Source organism: Natrix helvetica, assembly GCF_964273705.1.
Source record: "Natrix helvetica genome assembly, chromosome: 3".
Lineage (NCBI taxonomy): Eukaryota > Metazoa > Chordata > Lepidosauria > Squamata > Natricidae > Natrix > Natrix helvetica.
This window is the reverse complement of record NC_138549.1, coordinates 167,399,418-167,413,165: the sequence shown is the minus strand read 5'-3', so window position 1 is coordinate 167,413,165 and position 13,748 is coordinate 167,399,418. Positions and strand designations below refer to the sequence as shown.

General features: G+C 44.6%; 1 protein-coding gene across 1 annotated transcript in view; it reads left to right on the top strand.

Annotated features, from left to right (window-relative positions):
- The first annotated feature begins 660 nt into the window (after positions 1 to 660).
- The window catches only part of LAMA5 (laminin subunit alpha 5), a 258,524-nt gene continuing 245,436 nt past the window's right edge, over positions 661 to 13,748 (top strand). Inside the window, exon 1 of the mRNA XM_081949680.1 lies at positions 661 to 1,113. Within this exon, the coding sequence (XP_081805806.1) occupies positions 820 to 1,113 (294 nt within the window). The 5' untranslated portion in view covers positions 661 to 819. The remainder of the gene's footprint in view (positions 1,114 to 13,748) is intronic.

The following is a 13,748-nucleotide window of genomic DNA, read 5'->3' as shown; positions in this document are numbered from 1 at the left end:
AAGCAACTTAGAACTCAGGAGAAATTTCCTGACAGTGAAAACAATTAATCAGTGGAACAGAAATTGCCTCCAGAAATTGTGAATGCCCCAACAGTGGAAGTCTTTAAGAAGATGTTGGATAGCCATTTGTCTGAAACGGTATAGAGTTTCCTGCCTAGGCAGGGGGTTAGACTAGAAGACCTCCAAGGTCCCTTCCAACTCTGCTATTGTATTGTATTGTATTAATCCCAGGCTAGCCTGGCCGGACTCGTTCTTCCGGGCGGTGAGGAGGGGGGGAGGAAAAATCCTTGGATCTGCTCGAGCATTTGCAAAAGGGGGGGTCTTTTTAAAAAAGGGGGGAAGATAATTTTGGGGAGGGGTGTCTGGGGCTCCACCGGGCGCTTGTTCACCCCACCCCACCTCTTCTCTCTCGCCCCAGCGGCCACTGCAAGGCGAGACACGCGCGCGCGGACTTTCCCCTCTTTGTTTCTCTCCCTTGCCCCCTTTCCCCTGGCCGGGCGACGGGCAGAACGGGTTAACCCGGGACAAGAGCCGCGAGGGCGGCCGACACAATGGGCAGCCTCCAGCAGGACTAATCCCCGCGTGGCCCCTCCCTCCACTTCCCTCCCGGGGCCGCCGCCGCTGCTGCGAGCCGCAAAAGAGGAGAGAGAGAGAGAGAGAGAGAAGCCAACTGCGCTCCGGACCCAGCGGGAGCCGCAGCGCAGGTTGCAAGCTCGGAGCGCCCGATCGCCTCTTTTCCTCGGGCTCGGAGCCTCTTTGGCCCCGATCCGGCGGAGGGGAATCTTCCACGCCCGGCTCTTTCCAAGTGACCCGGGGAAAATGGCGAGCCGGCCGGTGCCCGCTGCTGGGCTCCGGTGCCCGTTGGCTCTGCTGGCGGCGGCGGCCCTGCTGGGGGCTTCGTGGGCTCAGCCGGTCTCCTTCCAGGCCGACGTGAACGGCTACAGCTTGCACCCGCCTTACTTCAACCTGGCCGAGGGCACCCAGATCGCGGCCACCGCCACCTGCGGCGAGGAGGAAGCCGGCGGCCGGAGCCCCCCGCGCCCCGTGGAGGATCTGTATTGCAAACTCGTGGGAGGGCCGGTCTCCGGAGGGGAACCCAACCAGACCATCCAGGTAGGGCGCTGCCTGGCCCGCGGGAGCTCTGGGTGTGTGAGAATGCGGTGAATGCGGTCGCAACAAGTGTGGGGTTTGGGGGTTTCGGGGGTCTCCGCTTCGGACTGAGCGGAGAGCCCGCCGTGCCCCGCGCGGTCTCTCCCTTTATGGAGATGGTGAAGACCGTCAGCCCCCGGATGGTCGCGGATGGGGTTTGGGAGTTGGAGGGGTTTGGGAAGGAGAAGCGTGGCTCCAAAGCGGACTCGTCCGAACTTCAGGTCTTGTTGCTCTTCGCAAGAATGCACGAAAGCTCTGCCTTCCTCCCATTACCTTGGTTTTCCAGCCTGCAGCCCTCCCCGCCTCTTTTCCCCAAGCAATTGGGACTCTGGGTAGTCCTTCCTTCCTTCCCTCCCTCTCTCCTTCCTTCCTTCTTTCCTTCCCCCTCTCCTTTCCTTCCTTCCTTCCCTCCCTCTCTCCTTCCTTCCTTCTTTCCTTCCCCCTCTCCTTTCCTTCCTTCCTTCTTTCCTACCCCCTCTCCTTCCTTCCTTCCTTCTTTCCTTCTTTTTTCTTTCCCCCTCACCTTCCTTCCTTCCTTCCCCCTCCCTCTCCTTCCTTCCTTCCCTTTCCCCCTTTCCTTTCTTCCTCTTCCCTCTTCTTCCCCCTTCTCCCCTCCCCCTTTCCTCTTCCCCCTTGCTTCTTCCCTTCCCTTCTCCTTCTTCTTCTTATCTCTCTCCCTCTCTCCATTCATCCATTCGTCTCTAGATTATGTGTATCTTGCAATTTTCTTTGCTTCTGACCTGATCCCCACTTATAAGACAAACGCACAAACCCTCTTTTGAGGACTGTGGCTTTACAACATGCACTTTGCATTTCTCAGGTGCCCTTCAGTGCTTTATAAAAGGGTTTCCCCCCCCCCCCCTCCACATTTACTACCTTTCTGTCTGAAAAGGGTCCCTAGTGCTCCTTACTCAATATTTGTTGGAAAAAGTCCAAGAAATCACTTGCTAAGCTGAATTTCTGGTCTGGGTAACTAAGTGAGGGAGAGAAAAAAAGTTAATCAGAACTAAAGAAACGAGATGAAGGATTTGATCTCTTGAAAGGTTGGAGAGCGGTAAATAGAATTGGTTTCTCCAGAATTATAACTGCAGGTATGTTATTACAGGGTGTTTAGTCTTAAGAGCAGAATGGCATGCTGCTCTGCACAAAATATGTTTGGACTTGTTGAGTGGGAAGAACAGAAAAACCCTTGCTAAAATTATCTGCTGAAATAGAAAACATTTAAACCTGTAAGATTTTGCTAGGGAGACGGACTTTGGATGTACAAAATACTTTTTAAAGACACAAAGTACTTTTAAAGACCCAAAGCAAATTGATCCATTTCATTAGTTCTGTTTGATAACCGCAATTATATACACTTATATTGCTTTCCCCAGGTATTTAGGGGACGCCCATATCCATATTGTAATTTAGTCCCTTTGTGAGTAATGAAACACCTTGGTTTTACTCAAAAGTTTGGCTGGGGTTGAAATGGCGAATCGTCTAAGCATGTTTTTGAATTGATTATTGCATCGGGTAGCTTACCTGGATATTCTTTGAAGACCTCAGAATGTGCTGGGTTAAAGCAGCGGTGGACAATTAAAGGAAAGAGAAGTTAGATATAAAGGAATGTAAAGGAAATGGTGTTTATCAACATTTCAAGGTTTTGAGATAGAATGAAATGAGCCGTACACAGATGTCAACCCATCTGCAACTTTCTCTACAAAATAATTACTTTTATGATGTGCACCCCTAGTAAGGGGTTCCGAGATCAACCTAACTGCAAATGAATTATGCATTGGAAATGATTTTATATAATATTTCCACCTTGGATCTTTTCAAATCTGAACCGTAGAGGTGTAATCGTTAAGGTGCTAGCCTACAAATCAGGAGACCGTGAGTTCTAGTCCTGCTTCAGGAGTGAAAGCTAGTTGAGTGACATTGGGCCAATCACCAGGAGACTGTAAGTTCTAGTCCCGCCTTTGACATAAAAGCTGGTGGGTGACTTTGGACCAATCACAAGGAGACCACGAATTCCAGTCCCACCTTAGACATGAAAGCTGGCTGGGTGGCTTTGGGCCCATTCACAAGGGACTGTGAATTTTAGTTCTGCCTTCGGCATGGAAACCGATGGGTGACTTTGGACCAGTGACTCTCTCTCACCCCAGCCCACCTCTCAGGGTTGTTGTTGTAGGGAAAATAACAGGAGGATTGATTACGTCCACCACTTTCGCTTGCTTATAATAAAATAATAGAAGGCAGGACACAAATCTTAGAAATAAAGAGTTCAGAGAGAGGCAATACATTATTTTTTTTAATAAAAGAATTTAAGGTGGCGATATGATAATAGCTCTAGTCCTTGTATAGCAGGTTTATACACAGAGTTCATTTGTTCTGATCAATTTCATTTGATTTGAATCAAAAACAGAACAGAGCTGGAAGGGACCTTGGAGGTCTTCTAGTCTTGCCCTCTGCTCAAACAGGAGACCCTATACTATTTCAGACAAGTGACTGTCCAGTCTCTTCTTAAAAACCTCCAGTGATGAAGCACCCACAACTTCTGAAGGCAACTTCTATTCCATTGGTTGCTTGTCCACATTGTTAGGAAGTTTCTCCTCAATTCCAGGTTGCTTCTCTCCTTGATTAGTTTCCATCCATTGTTTCTTGTCCTGCCTTTCTGGTGCTTTGGAGAAAAGTTGACCCCCTCTTCTTTGTGACAGCCTGTCAAACACTGGGATACTTTTATCATGTCCCCCCCGCCCCACCAGTCCTTCTTTTCTCTAGACGGGCCATATCCAATCCCTGCAACTGTTTTTCGTATGTTTCTGTCTCCGGGCCATTAATCATCTGACTTGATCTTCCTTGCACTTTTTTCCCAAAGTCTCAACATCTTTTTTGTAATGTGGCGACCAAAACTGGATGCGGTATTCCAGGTGTGGCCTTACTGAGGCTTTATAAAGCGACATTTATGCTTCGTGTGATTTTGATTCTGTATCTCTGCTTATATAACCAACGATTGCACTCGTTCTTTTGGCTGCTGCCGCAAACTTCTGATTTGTTTCAGTCACTTTTTAAAGCTCTGGAAGAAATATTGGATAACCATTTGTCTGAAATGATACAGGCCAGGGTTTCCTACCTAAGCAGAGAGTCGGATTAGAACAGGGGTCCCCAACCTTTTGGGCCTTAGAGACGACTAAATTCATAATTTTAAATCCCGCAGACCACTAATATGATCTGCCTAATGACTGGCTGGGCAGACGTGGCCAATTTGATGTAACTCACATTGAGGGGCGCCTCGCTGGTCTCTACTCGTCACTCCCCCCCCCCCCCAGCCACTCCTCGCCTGCCCGCCCGGGCTCCTTAGGACCCCAACAGAAAGCAGTTGTTGGAGCTAAGCAGCCACCATGAGAAAGAGTTGGCAAAACAGCTCAGTTCGAATTGGATCTGACCGAGAAGGAGGCTCAGCAGAAGCACCTCACTGAGGACTACGAGCATAGGCTTTCCAAGGAGAGGAAAGACCTTTGGGAGTGCAAGGCAAGGCCAGGTACCGGCGCCTGAAGGCTGGGTGGGCTGAGATGGTCAGCCAGTTCCAGGCCATGATGCAGTCCCACTGGAACAAGGCCCTCGGACTGTTTGCCACCAGCGGCACTTTTCTCCAGCCTTCGCCCAAAGCCCCACACCAGGAGGCCGAAGCAGACCCCAAGTCAGAATTTCTGCCTCCCTCTGACCCACACAAAAAGACCCCAAAGGGGGAGACTCTCTGCAGCAACGCAAACGTTCATTGCACGTATCCGTCCCAGGGGCCGCAGTTTGAGGACCCCAGATTTAGTACAAATAAAAAATGGAAATAATTTTTCTGTGGATCACCAAAATTTTCTCGCGGACCAGCAGTGGTCCATGGATCACTGGTTGGTGGCCGCTGGACTAGAAGACCTCCAAGATCCCTTCCAACTCTGTTATCCTATTCTGTTCTAAAACTGAACCCCAGATTGGAGAGAGAGAGAGAGAGAGAGAAGCACACTTGGTGTGTTCCCCCGTGTGCTACAGAAACACTTATCTCTTGGTGCTTTGGGGGTGGGTGGGGGGAGAGTATTTGTTTGTCCAACTTAAGCTGAGTGGGTTGAATTTTGAGAATCTTGATATAATGAAGTCCTCAAATTGTTTGCAGGAATGTGGGTGGGAGCGGAGGGTGTGTTAAGATAAACAATTATTACAGCCTTATGTCAAAAGTAAATGTCGGCTTAAAAGGGGCCCTCAACTGAGAAGCCACAAGCCCCCGGGAACAGGAATTTCCCAGGAATGTGGATAGCAGAAGGGTGCCACTCTTCAGGAGCTGGTGCTTGTCAAAAGGCTAACAATCCTGAACATCTGGATGGAGAAATCCCAGTGGCAAGAGGGAAATTGTTCAAAGAAGGGGCAGAAGAAGAGCGCGAGCCGTTCATGAAAGCTTTGATTTCCCAGAGTTGTTGTAAATCTTGGGAGGGCAACTACAGTAGTTGGGAAAAGAAATGGAATCGGAAACCTTCCCCGCTGAGGGAAGACAAACCAAAGCAGCAGGACCTCTTGCGTTTGCTCCTGGATGTTGGAAGCTGCTAAGATCCCATTTAGCAGAATATCAGAGTTGGAAGGGATCTTAGAGGCCTTCGTAATCCAACCGCTGGGCTAAGCAGGAGATGCTATATCAGGGGTGTCAAAGTCAATTTCATTGAGGGCCGTGTTAGGGTTGTGTTTGACCTCGGGGTGGGGGAGTGGATGTGGCCAGGGTGGGCGTAGCCACTTGTGTCGGGGGCGCCTGTGGTAGCCTGAGTACTCTGCCAGAGAAAATGGGCTCCTGAGCTCCGTTTTCGGCTGCGATGGCCTCCTGCAACCGTATGCGGCCTTCCCGAGCTCCATTTCGGCTGGCAGAGGCATCTCAGGCCACCGCTACTTCCAGGGTGGTCCCCACGGGCCAGATCTAAGCACCCTGTGGGCCAGATCCGGCCCCCGGGCCTTGGGTTTGACACCCCTGCCCTATATCACTTTGGATGAATGGCTATACAACGTCAGGTTCAAAATCACCTTCAGTGATGCAAGAACCCACAACTTCTGAAGGCAGGCTTGTTCCATTGTTGAATGGCTCTCACTGTTGGGGAATTTCTCCTTGGTTTTAGATTGCTCCTCTCCTCTCATTTAGTTCCCATCCGTTGTTTTCTTGCCTTGCTTTCTGATGCTTTGGAAAATAGGACTTCATTATATCAAGATTCGCAAAAATGCAACCCATCCCAGTTCAGTTGGACAAATGGATACTGTTTGTGCTCTCTGTGGCAGTCCCTCAAATGATGGGGCAATGTTATCATAACAGAATAACAGAATATCAGAGTTGGAAGGGATCTGGGAGGTCGTCTAGTCCAACCCCCTGCTTAGGCAGGAAACTCTAGTCCACTGGTTCCCAACCTTTTTTTGGCCGTGCCTCACCTAAGCATCTCTAAAATCCTGATCCCCACCCCCACCCCCGTGACATATAATTCTTATTTTGCTCAAAAAGTGAACTCTACTCAAACGGGGGAAGCCTAAAAGGCCATTAACTTGGTTTAAACAAGGTTCAAATTGCCTCCCCCCCCCATTAAAAATCAAATTACCACCCTGTGGGGCATGTGCCCCACGTTGGGAACTACTGCTCTAGTCTATACCATTTCAGACAAATGGTTGTCCAGTCTCTTCTTAAAAACCTCCAGTGATGAAGCACCTACAACTTCCGGAGGCAAGTTGTTCCACGGATTAATTGTTCTAGCTATCAGGAAATTTTCTTCTTAGTTCTAGGTTGCTTCTCTCCTTGATTCGTTTCCATCCATTGCTTCTTGTCTCTGCACTCTTTTTATTTCTTTTTTATAGTTTTATCTTTTTTTTAATAAATAATTTTTATTAAATGTTTTGATCTTTAAAAACAAGACACAGCAAAGAAAAAAAACACAATAAGACAAAACAAAACACAGAACATACATAACAATATACAGTAATTTTACAGCTTTCTCTATCCGCTTTCCTTCCTAGCTTTTATAATTCTCCCTTCTGCATTGCCTTCCTCTCACTATAACCTTGTCCTATAATTTAACAAACCTAGTATTAACACTTGTAATAGTATTCATTATTTATATCTCCATATATTTGTATTCTTTGTTTTCTATCTTAGCTTCTGTTTTCTAGCCATTTGTATATTTTATTCCATACTTTATAGAAGTCCGATTCTTCTCTTTCTTTTAGTTTTATCGTTTTTCAATTACAAAAATAATCATTCCATCTTTCCTTATGCAGTGTGTCGTCTGGGTACAAACATCTCTGTGCAACATCGTTCCTCTTTTGCCACACCTTTCGTGTTCATATTAATGTTATTTCCCTAAGTTTACTATTATAATATATTAAGCATATAAACATTATAAAACTCTCCATTTTTCTTCTTACTACCTACATTTTTCTTCTTACTTCTTACTCTAGTAATACTATTTCAACATTAAACATCATTGTTCTTAACTTACACATACTAACTGTTTTATATCTTTATCTAAGTGCATTATCTACTTATTTTTTTAGTTTTCTTCATTTCCAAACTCCTTTTTTTCTCCTCCAACCATTGGTAAAATACTTCCCAAATCATACAATATTCAGTTTGCTCTTTCTCTTTAATTGCTAATTGTTAGTCTATTCATTTCTGCACATTCTAATATTTTCCTTATCACCTTCTCATCAGTAGGGATCTCTACACTTTTCCAATGTTGCTCTGCACTCTTTCTAGAATTCACCTGGACTTTATCCTCCGTGGGTGGGTGAGAAGGACTAGCCTGTACTCATAGATAAAACAACTGTTCTCGCAAAGAAGTGGGGAAGTAACCATAACAAAACACAGGGTGGGCTTTGTTTCTATGGAAGTGATGCTTTTACCAAACCGGTTTGATTGTTGTCTGGGTTTGGAAGATAAGCAGGTTGGGGCTGGATTACTATAGTTCATTGATTGAGTCATTCATTGGATTTCTAGGTTGCTGACTGAGAGGAAACTTAGTTGAGGGAATAGAAGGGGAACTCATCAAATTTGCAGATGACGCTAAACTGGCAGGAATAGCCAAATACCCCAGAAGACAAGCTCAGGATCCAAAAAGATCTTGACAGACTTGAACTATGGGGCCCTATTCAACAAAATGAAATTTAATGTGGGGAAAAACAAGGTTTTATATCTGGCAGGAAAAACCAAAGGTACAAGCAGTTTACAAAGTCAGCATATTGGGGGTCACATGTGCAGGCACGTTTGGGGTGAACGGAGTACGGGGATGTCATGTTTGCATGCACAGAGGGCTGGGATGCATGCGGGGTGTCATGCACATATTGCATTATGGGTGTGGGCACGCGTGCTTTTGGCACGCAACAACAAAAAGGTTAGCCATCATTGTCCTAAGCCAAGCTTAAAGTCCAAAACAGAGCTTGGCTCTCAGACAAATCAGCCATCAGTAGACACATGGAGATAAACCACATTTACACATCATTATTGTTCATATGATTCGTTGCACAGTCGCCCAGATATTCAGACTGCACCATTATTGCGGTTTGTCACACAATCAACCAGATGTTTATTCTTATTTTTTTGTCTTTTGCACAGCCAGCTGGATGTTCAGACTAAATTTGAGGTTTTTAACCACCTATCAAGTTCTTTCCTGGGATGGCTAGGGGTGGATGTTTGATAGTGTTACAGATTTTGTTGCGGATGTAAGCTGTTCCAAGTAAAGCTGCCTTTTGCAATTAACTGATGGTGAATTTGTCAACGGCAATGATGTCCATGTGATGCTCTGATTGTTTTGGGATTGCACCCAAGCACCTATGATAGGTAGTCCTTGACTTGCAACAGTTCATTTAGTGACCATTCGAAATTACAACAGCACTAAAAAAAGGCACTCATGACCGCTTTTCACACTTACGACCATTGCAGATCACGTGATTTATGACGAATTCATATTTAGCGACAGTTGCAGGATGTCCCGGAGTCCTGTAACCAATTTTTGCAACCTTCTGACAAGCAAGGTCAATGGGGAAACCAGATTCGCTTAACAACTGTGTTTCTAACTTAACAACTGCAATGATTCACTTAACAAACGTGACAAGAAAAGTCGTAAAATGGGGCAAAACTCATTTAACAAACTTACCACTTAGCAACATAAATTCTACGGTCAATTGTGATCGTAAGTCGAGGACTACCTCCACTGTTATTATGATTAAATTTATTTGTTGTCCATCTCGCAGTTCGAGAGGACTCTGAGCAACGTTCAAAATACACAATGGAAGAGTTAAAACAGGAAACAAAAAGACCAGCACACCTCCTCATCAGCAATCAACACCCAGATAAGCAGGGATTAACACCAGACAAACAATCAAGTAGTAAACAGTATCCGAATCAAGGAATTATCAACTAAGACAAACAATTGAGCAATAAACAGCAACCTAATCAAAGATCTACCAAGGAGAAAATCACATCCCCACCAGCACTGACAGGGTAAAGTACTGTATATAAACCAGGAGCAAACCGCACACTCACTAGAACTGATGATGCTACCTAGTCAGGTAAGGAAATGTCTGCAAGAAACATCCAACCTTGGAGAGCACCAAGGAACTGAAAGACTTTTTAGTTTTTTCTTATTCCTTTGATTGATTATGTGCCAACAAGTTGATGTTGATTCTTAGCAATCACATAAATTTCCTCCATGACAACCTTTCCTTAACCTGGTCTTCTCGTGTACTGTAGTATGTAGTCAATCCAATTTCGATGATGAACCAGTTCCAGTGAGTTTCAAGCAGGTTAAAATTAAAATTAAAATTGGTAGGCTATAAGGAACATGAAATTAAAAGACGCTTGCTTACCTGGGGAGGAAATCTATAGCAAATCTAGATAGCCTACTAAAAAGCAGAGATATTACTCTGCCAACAAAAGTGCGTATAGTCAAGGCTATGGTTTTTCTAGTTGCAATGTATAGCTGTGAAAGTTGGATCATAAGAAAGGCTGACTGCCAAAGAACTGAGGCCTTTGAACTCTGGTGCTGGAGAAGATTCCTGCGAGTCCCTTGGACTGCAGGGTGATCCAACCGGTCAGTCCTAGAGGAGATCAACCCTGACTGCTCTTTAGAAGGCCAGACCCTGAAGATGAAACTCAAATACTTTGGCCACCTAATGAGGATGAAGGATTCACTGGAGAAGAGCCTCATGCTGGGAAAGATGAAGGGCAAAAGAAGAAGGGAACGACAGAGAATGAGGTGACTGGATGGAGTCACTGAAGCAGTCGGCGTGAACTTAAATGGACTCCAGAGGATGGTAGAGGACAGGAAGGTCTGGAGGAATGTTGTCCATGGGGTCGTGATGGACTGGGCACGACTTCGCATCTAACAACAACAAAAGGAACATGTGTTTGAAAAGGATCTAAATTACTTTCTGCTTTGGACTCATCTTCTTTCCTTCTTCCCTGACCACAAGTAGCTTTAGATAAATTCTACAAGAGACCCTTGCAGCTCATAATCTTAAAAGGGTTGTGCATGAGTAGACACAGATATGGGATCTCTACCTAGTAGGGCTGTGTTATTATTACCCTTCTCATGTTTCCTATGACCTATTTCCTTATCTTCTTATGACTACAACTTTGTTTCTTGTATACCAGAATTATTTTTATTCGATATATTAAGAGGAAATTACTGTAAAAAAACACAATATATCATGTTACATGTTACACATAATAACAGTGGCCAGAATCATATATGCGCAAAACTGGAAAAAACAATAGCATCCCCTCTGATGGAATGGTGATTTAAAAAAAAGTGTTAGAATGTGCGGAGATGGATAGGCTAACAATGGAAATAAAAGAAAGAGGAGAAATGGAAAACGATTTGATTTGGGACACATGGTATAATTGGTTAGAGAATAGAAGTAATGATCAAGAATGTTAAAGTAAATTAAGAGGTGACAAAAATGTAATGTAATATATATATTGGGCATACCAGGGGTTGTAACACAAATACACACACACACACACATATATATATTGTTGTATTTGTGCTGATAAATAAATAAAAGGAGACTAGTATAGATCTATTTCAAGCTATTTAGCTCTCATCAGCTAGCCATACCCTTACTGGGATTTGAACCTGGGCTGTATTACATATTAGGCAGGAGTCTTAGCCACTAAGCCACAGGCTCTCCTCCTTATCATTATCTTATGTGTGTGTGTGTGTGTGTGTAATTATAATATTGGCAAACTGTATAAAATAGATATGTGCATAAAGAGAAAGGAAGAATAATGTAAATAACTTGTATATACATATGAGATATACCGATACCAGAGTGTTGTAAAGATTGAAATTGTAACACAGAACGAAGAAAAGTGTACAATAAAATTATTTTTTTTAAAAGAAATTGTGGCAATTACCACCGTTCACTCTGAATCCAGTCTGGGGAACTTAGTAGCCAAGGAAGGTCATCTGAATACAGATAGTCCTCGATATACGACCGTCAGTAGACCCAAAATTTCCATTGCTGAGTAAGGCAGTTGTTCAGCGAGCTTTGTCCCATCTGTTGTTAAGTGAATCACCGCTGTTATTATGTGTAACATGATATATTGTGTTTTTTTTACAGCACTTTCCTCTTAATATACCCAATAAAAATAATTCCGGTTTTAAATCTGTTTGGCACAATTTCTAAGCAGCAGATTTGCCCAGTCTTAATATCCCAAGTTTCAACCAACATTGAGTTTCAAAAGAAGCTTATGTCCTGCTTCTTTGGAACATCCTGGCTTTTTGGGGGGTAAAACTGGCTGCCAGAGCGATGAACGAGTCCAGCTGTCCTGAAAACTGCCTTTTTATTTTGAGCTCTGAATAGGAAGATCATCCTTGGAAACCTTACTTCAGATTTGGCTAGCGAAACTCAAAAGAGGCTGTGTTTTTCCCACTCAGAGGCTTCCGTGAAAGAGCGACTGATGTGTTTCTTTCATTCCATTCCAAGTTGAACATGGGGCTGTTTCGGCGTCCCGATAAGCTTAGAATTTATGAGAATCCTGGCTTATTGTGAACCGGATAAATGGGCTGGTGTGAGGCAGCCGAATTCTTTGGCGTTTCATGCCAAGGGGAACACTTGACTTGTAAACATTTCTTTTGTGCTTCCTTTTATTGTGGTTCCCGAGCTTCAAACCAGAACAAATCATAGTTTCTGGTCAAGGGGAAAAGCCTGGGACTTACCGTGTACTTTCCAAAAAAAACGAACCATAGAAACAGCTTGAGGGGCTGGCTAGCTTTCCTTGCAGACAGCAGAAGTCAAACAAGAAATCTATACAGGTAGTCCTTGACTGAATTCTTTTGTGGTTAGTTGCGAAGTCGTGTCTGACTCATCGCGACCCCACGGACAACGTTCCTCCAGGCCTTCCTGTCCTCTACCATCCCCCAGAGTCCATTTAAGCTCACACCGACTGCTTTGGTCACTCCATGCAGCCACCTCATTCTCTGTCGTCCCCTTCTTTTGTCCTCAACCTTTCCCAGCATTGCTGAAAACTGAGCTCGCGAGCCCGTACCCAACAGGCTCCATCGACACGAGTGAGGTTGAGCTGGCCATGCCCCTGGCCATGTTCCCCCCACCCCCCCCCAGGTCAAACACAACCCTGATGCGGCCCTCACTGAAATCGAGTTTGACACCTCTGCCTTACAGGTTGCTTTTGTGAGGAAAATAAGGGGAGAGAAAAGTATTGTGTATATTTGCCACCTTCAATTATTTATACATACATGCATACATAAAGGTAAGCATATGTGCTAATTGTTCCCGACTCTAGGGGGCGGTGCTCATCTCCCTTTCAAAGCCAAAGAACCAGACTGTCCGAAGATGTCTTCATGGTCATGTGGCCAGCATGACTAAACGCCGAAGGCGCACGGAACACTGTTACCTTCCCACCAAAGGTGGTTCCTATTTTTCTACTTGCATTTTTTACGTGCTTTCAAATTGCTAGGTTGGTAGAAGCTGGGACAAGTAATGGGAGCTCACTCCATTACATGGGCTAGAGATTCAAACCGCCGAACTGCTGACCTTTCTGATTGACAAGCTCAGCGTCTTAGCTCCTGATCCACCACATCCCTTACATACATGCATACATACATAAGTTTATATCTGGAGAAGAACTAAACATAGTAGATAACTAAGATGAACAAAGACCTGGAGACCAATATGAAGAACGGTTGCAGGGTTTGGGTTTGGTTAGTCTAGAGAAAAGAAGAATTGGGAGGCCCTGATGATAGCAGCATTCTCTGGTCTTTATTTGAGTGGTGAATTTTTCTCTGGTTGTTGTTAAGTGAGTGGCTTTTTCCTATAATCGCAGGGAAGCAAAACAAGACTTGATAATTGATGCGTCATGGTTTTTTATTAATTCCATTTACGGCTTTCTGTAGCTTTTAGGGACTCCATCGGTGGTGGAAGGTGTGGAGCAAATTAAGGGCTGCATCTGGAACAACAATACTAAATTCCAGAGTTTATGTTTCAGCAATTGAGTTTGTTTGACCCTTTAATCTGCTTGATATCATATATCGTGCAGTAAGAAAACTAAGCTAAAAGCTGGAACAGCTTAGCAGAAGTTCTGAAAA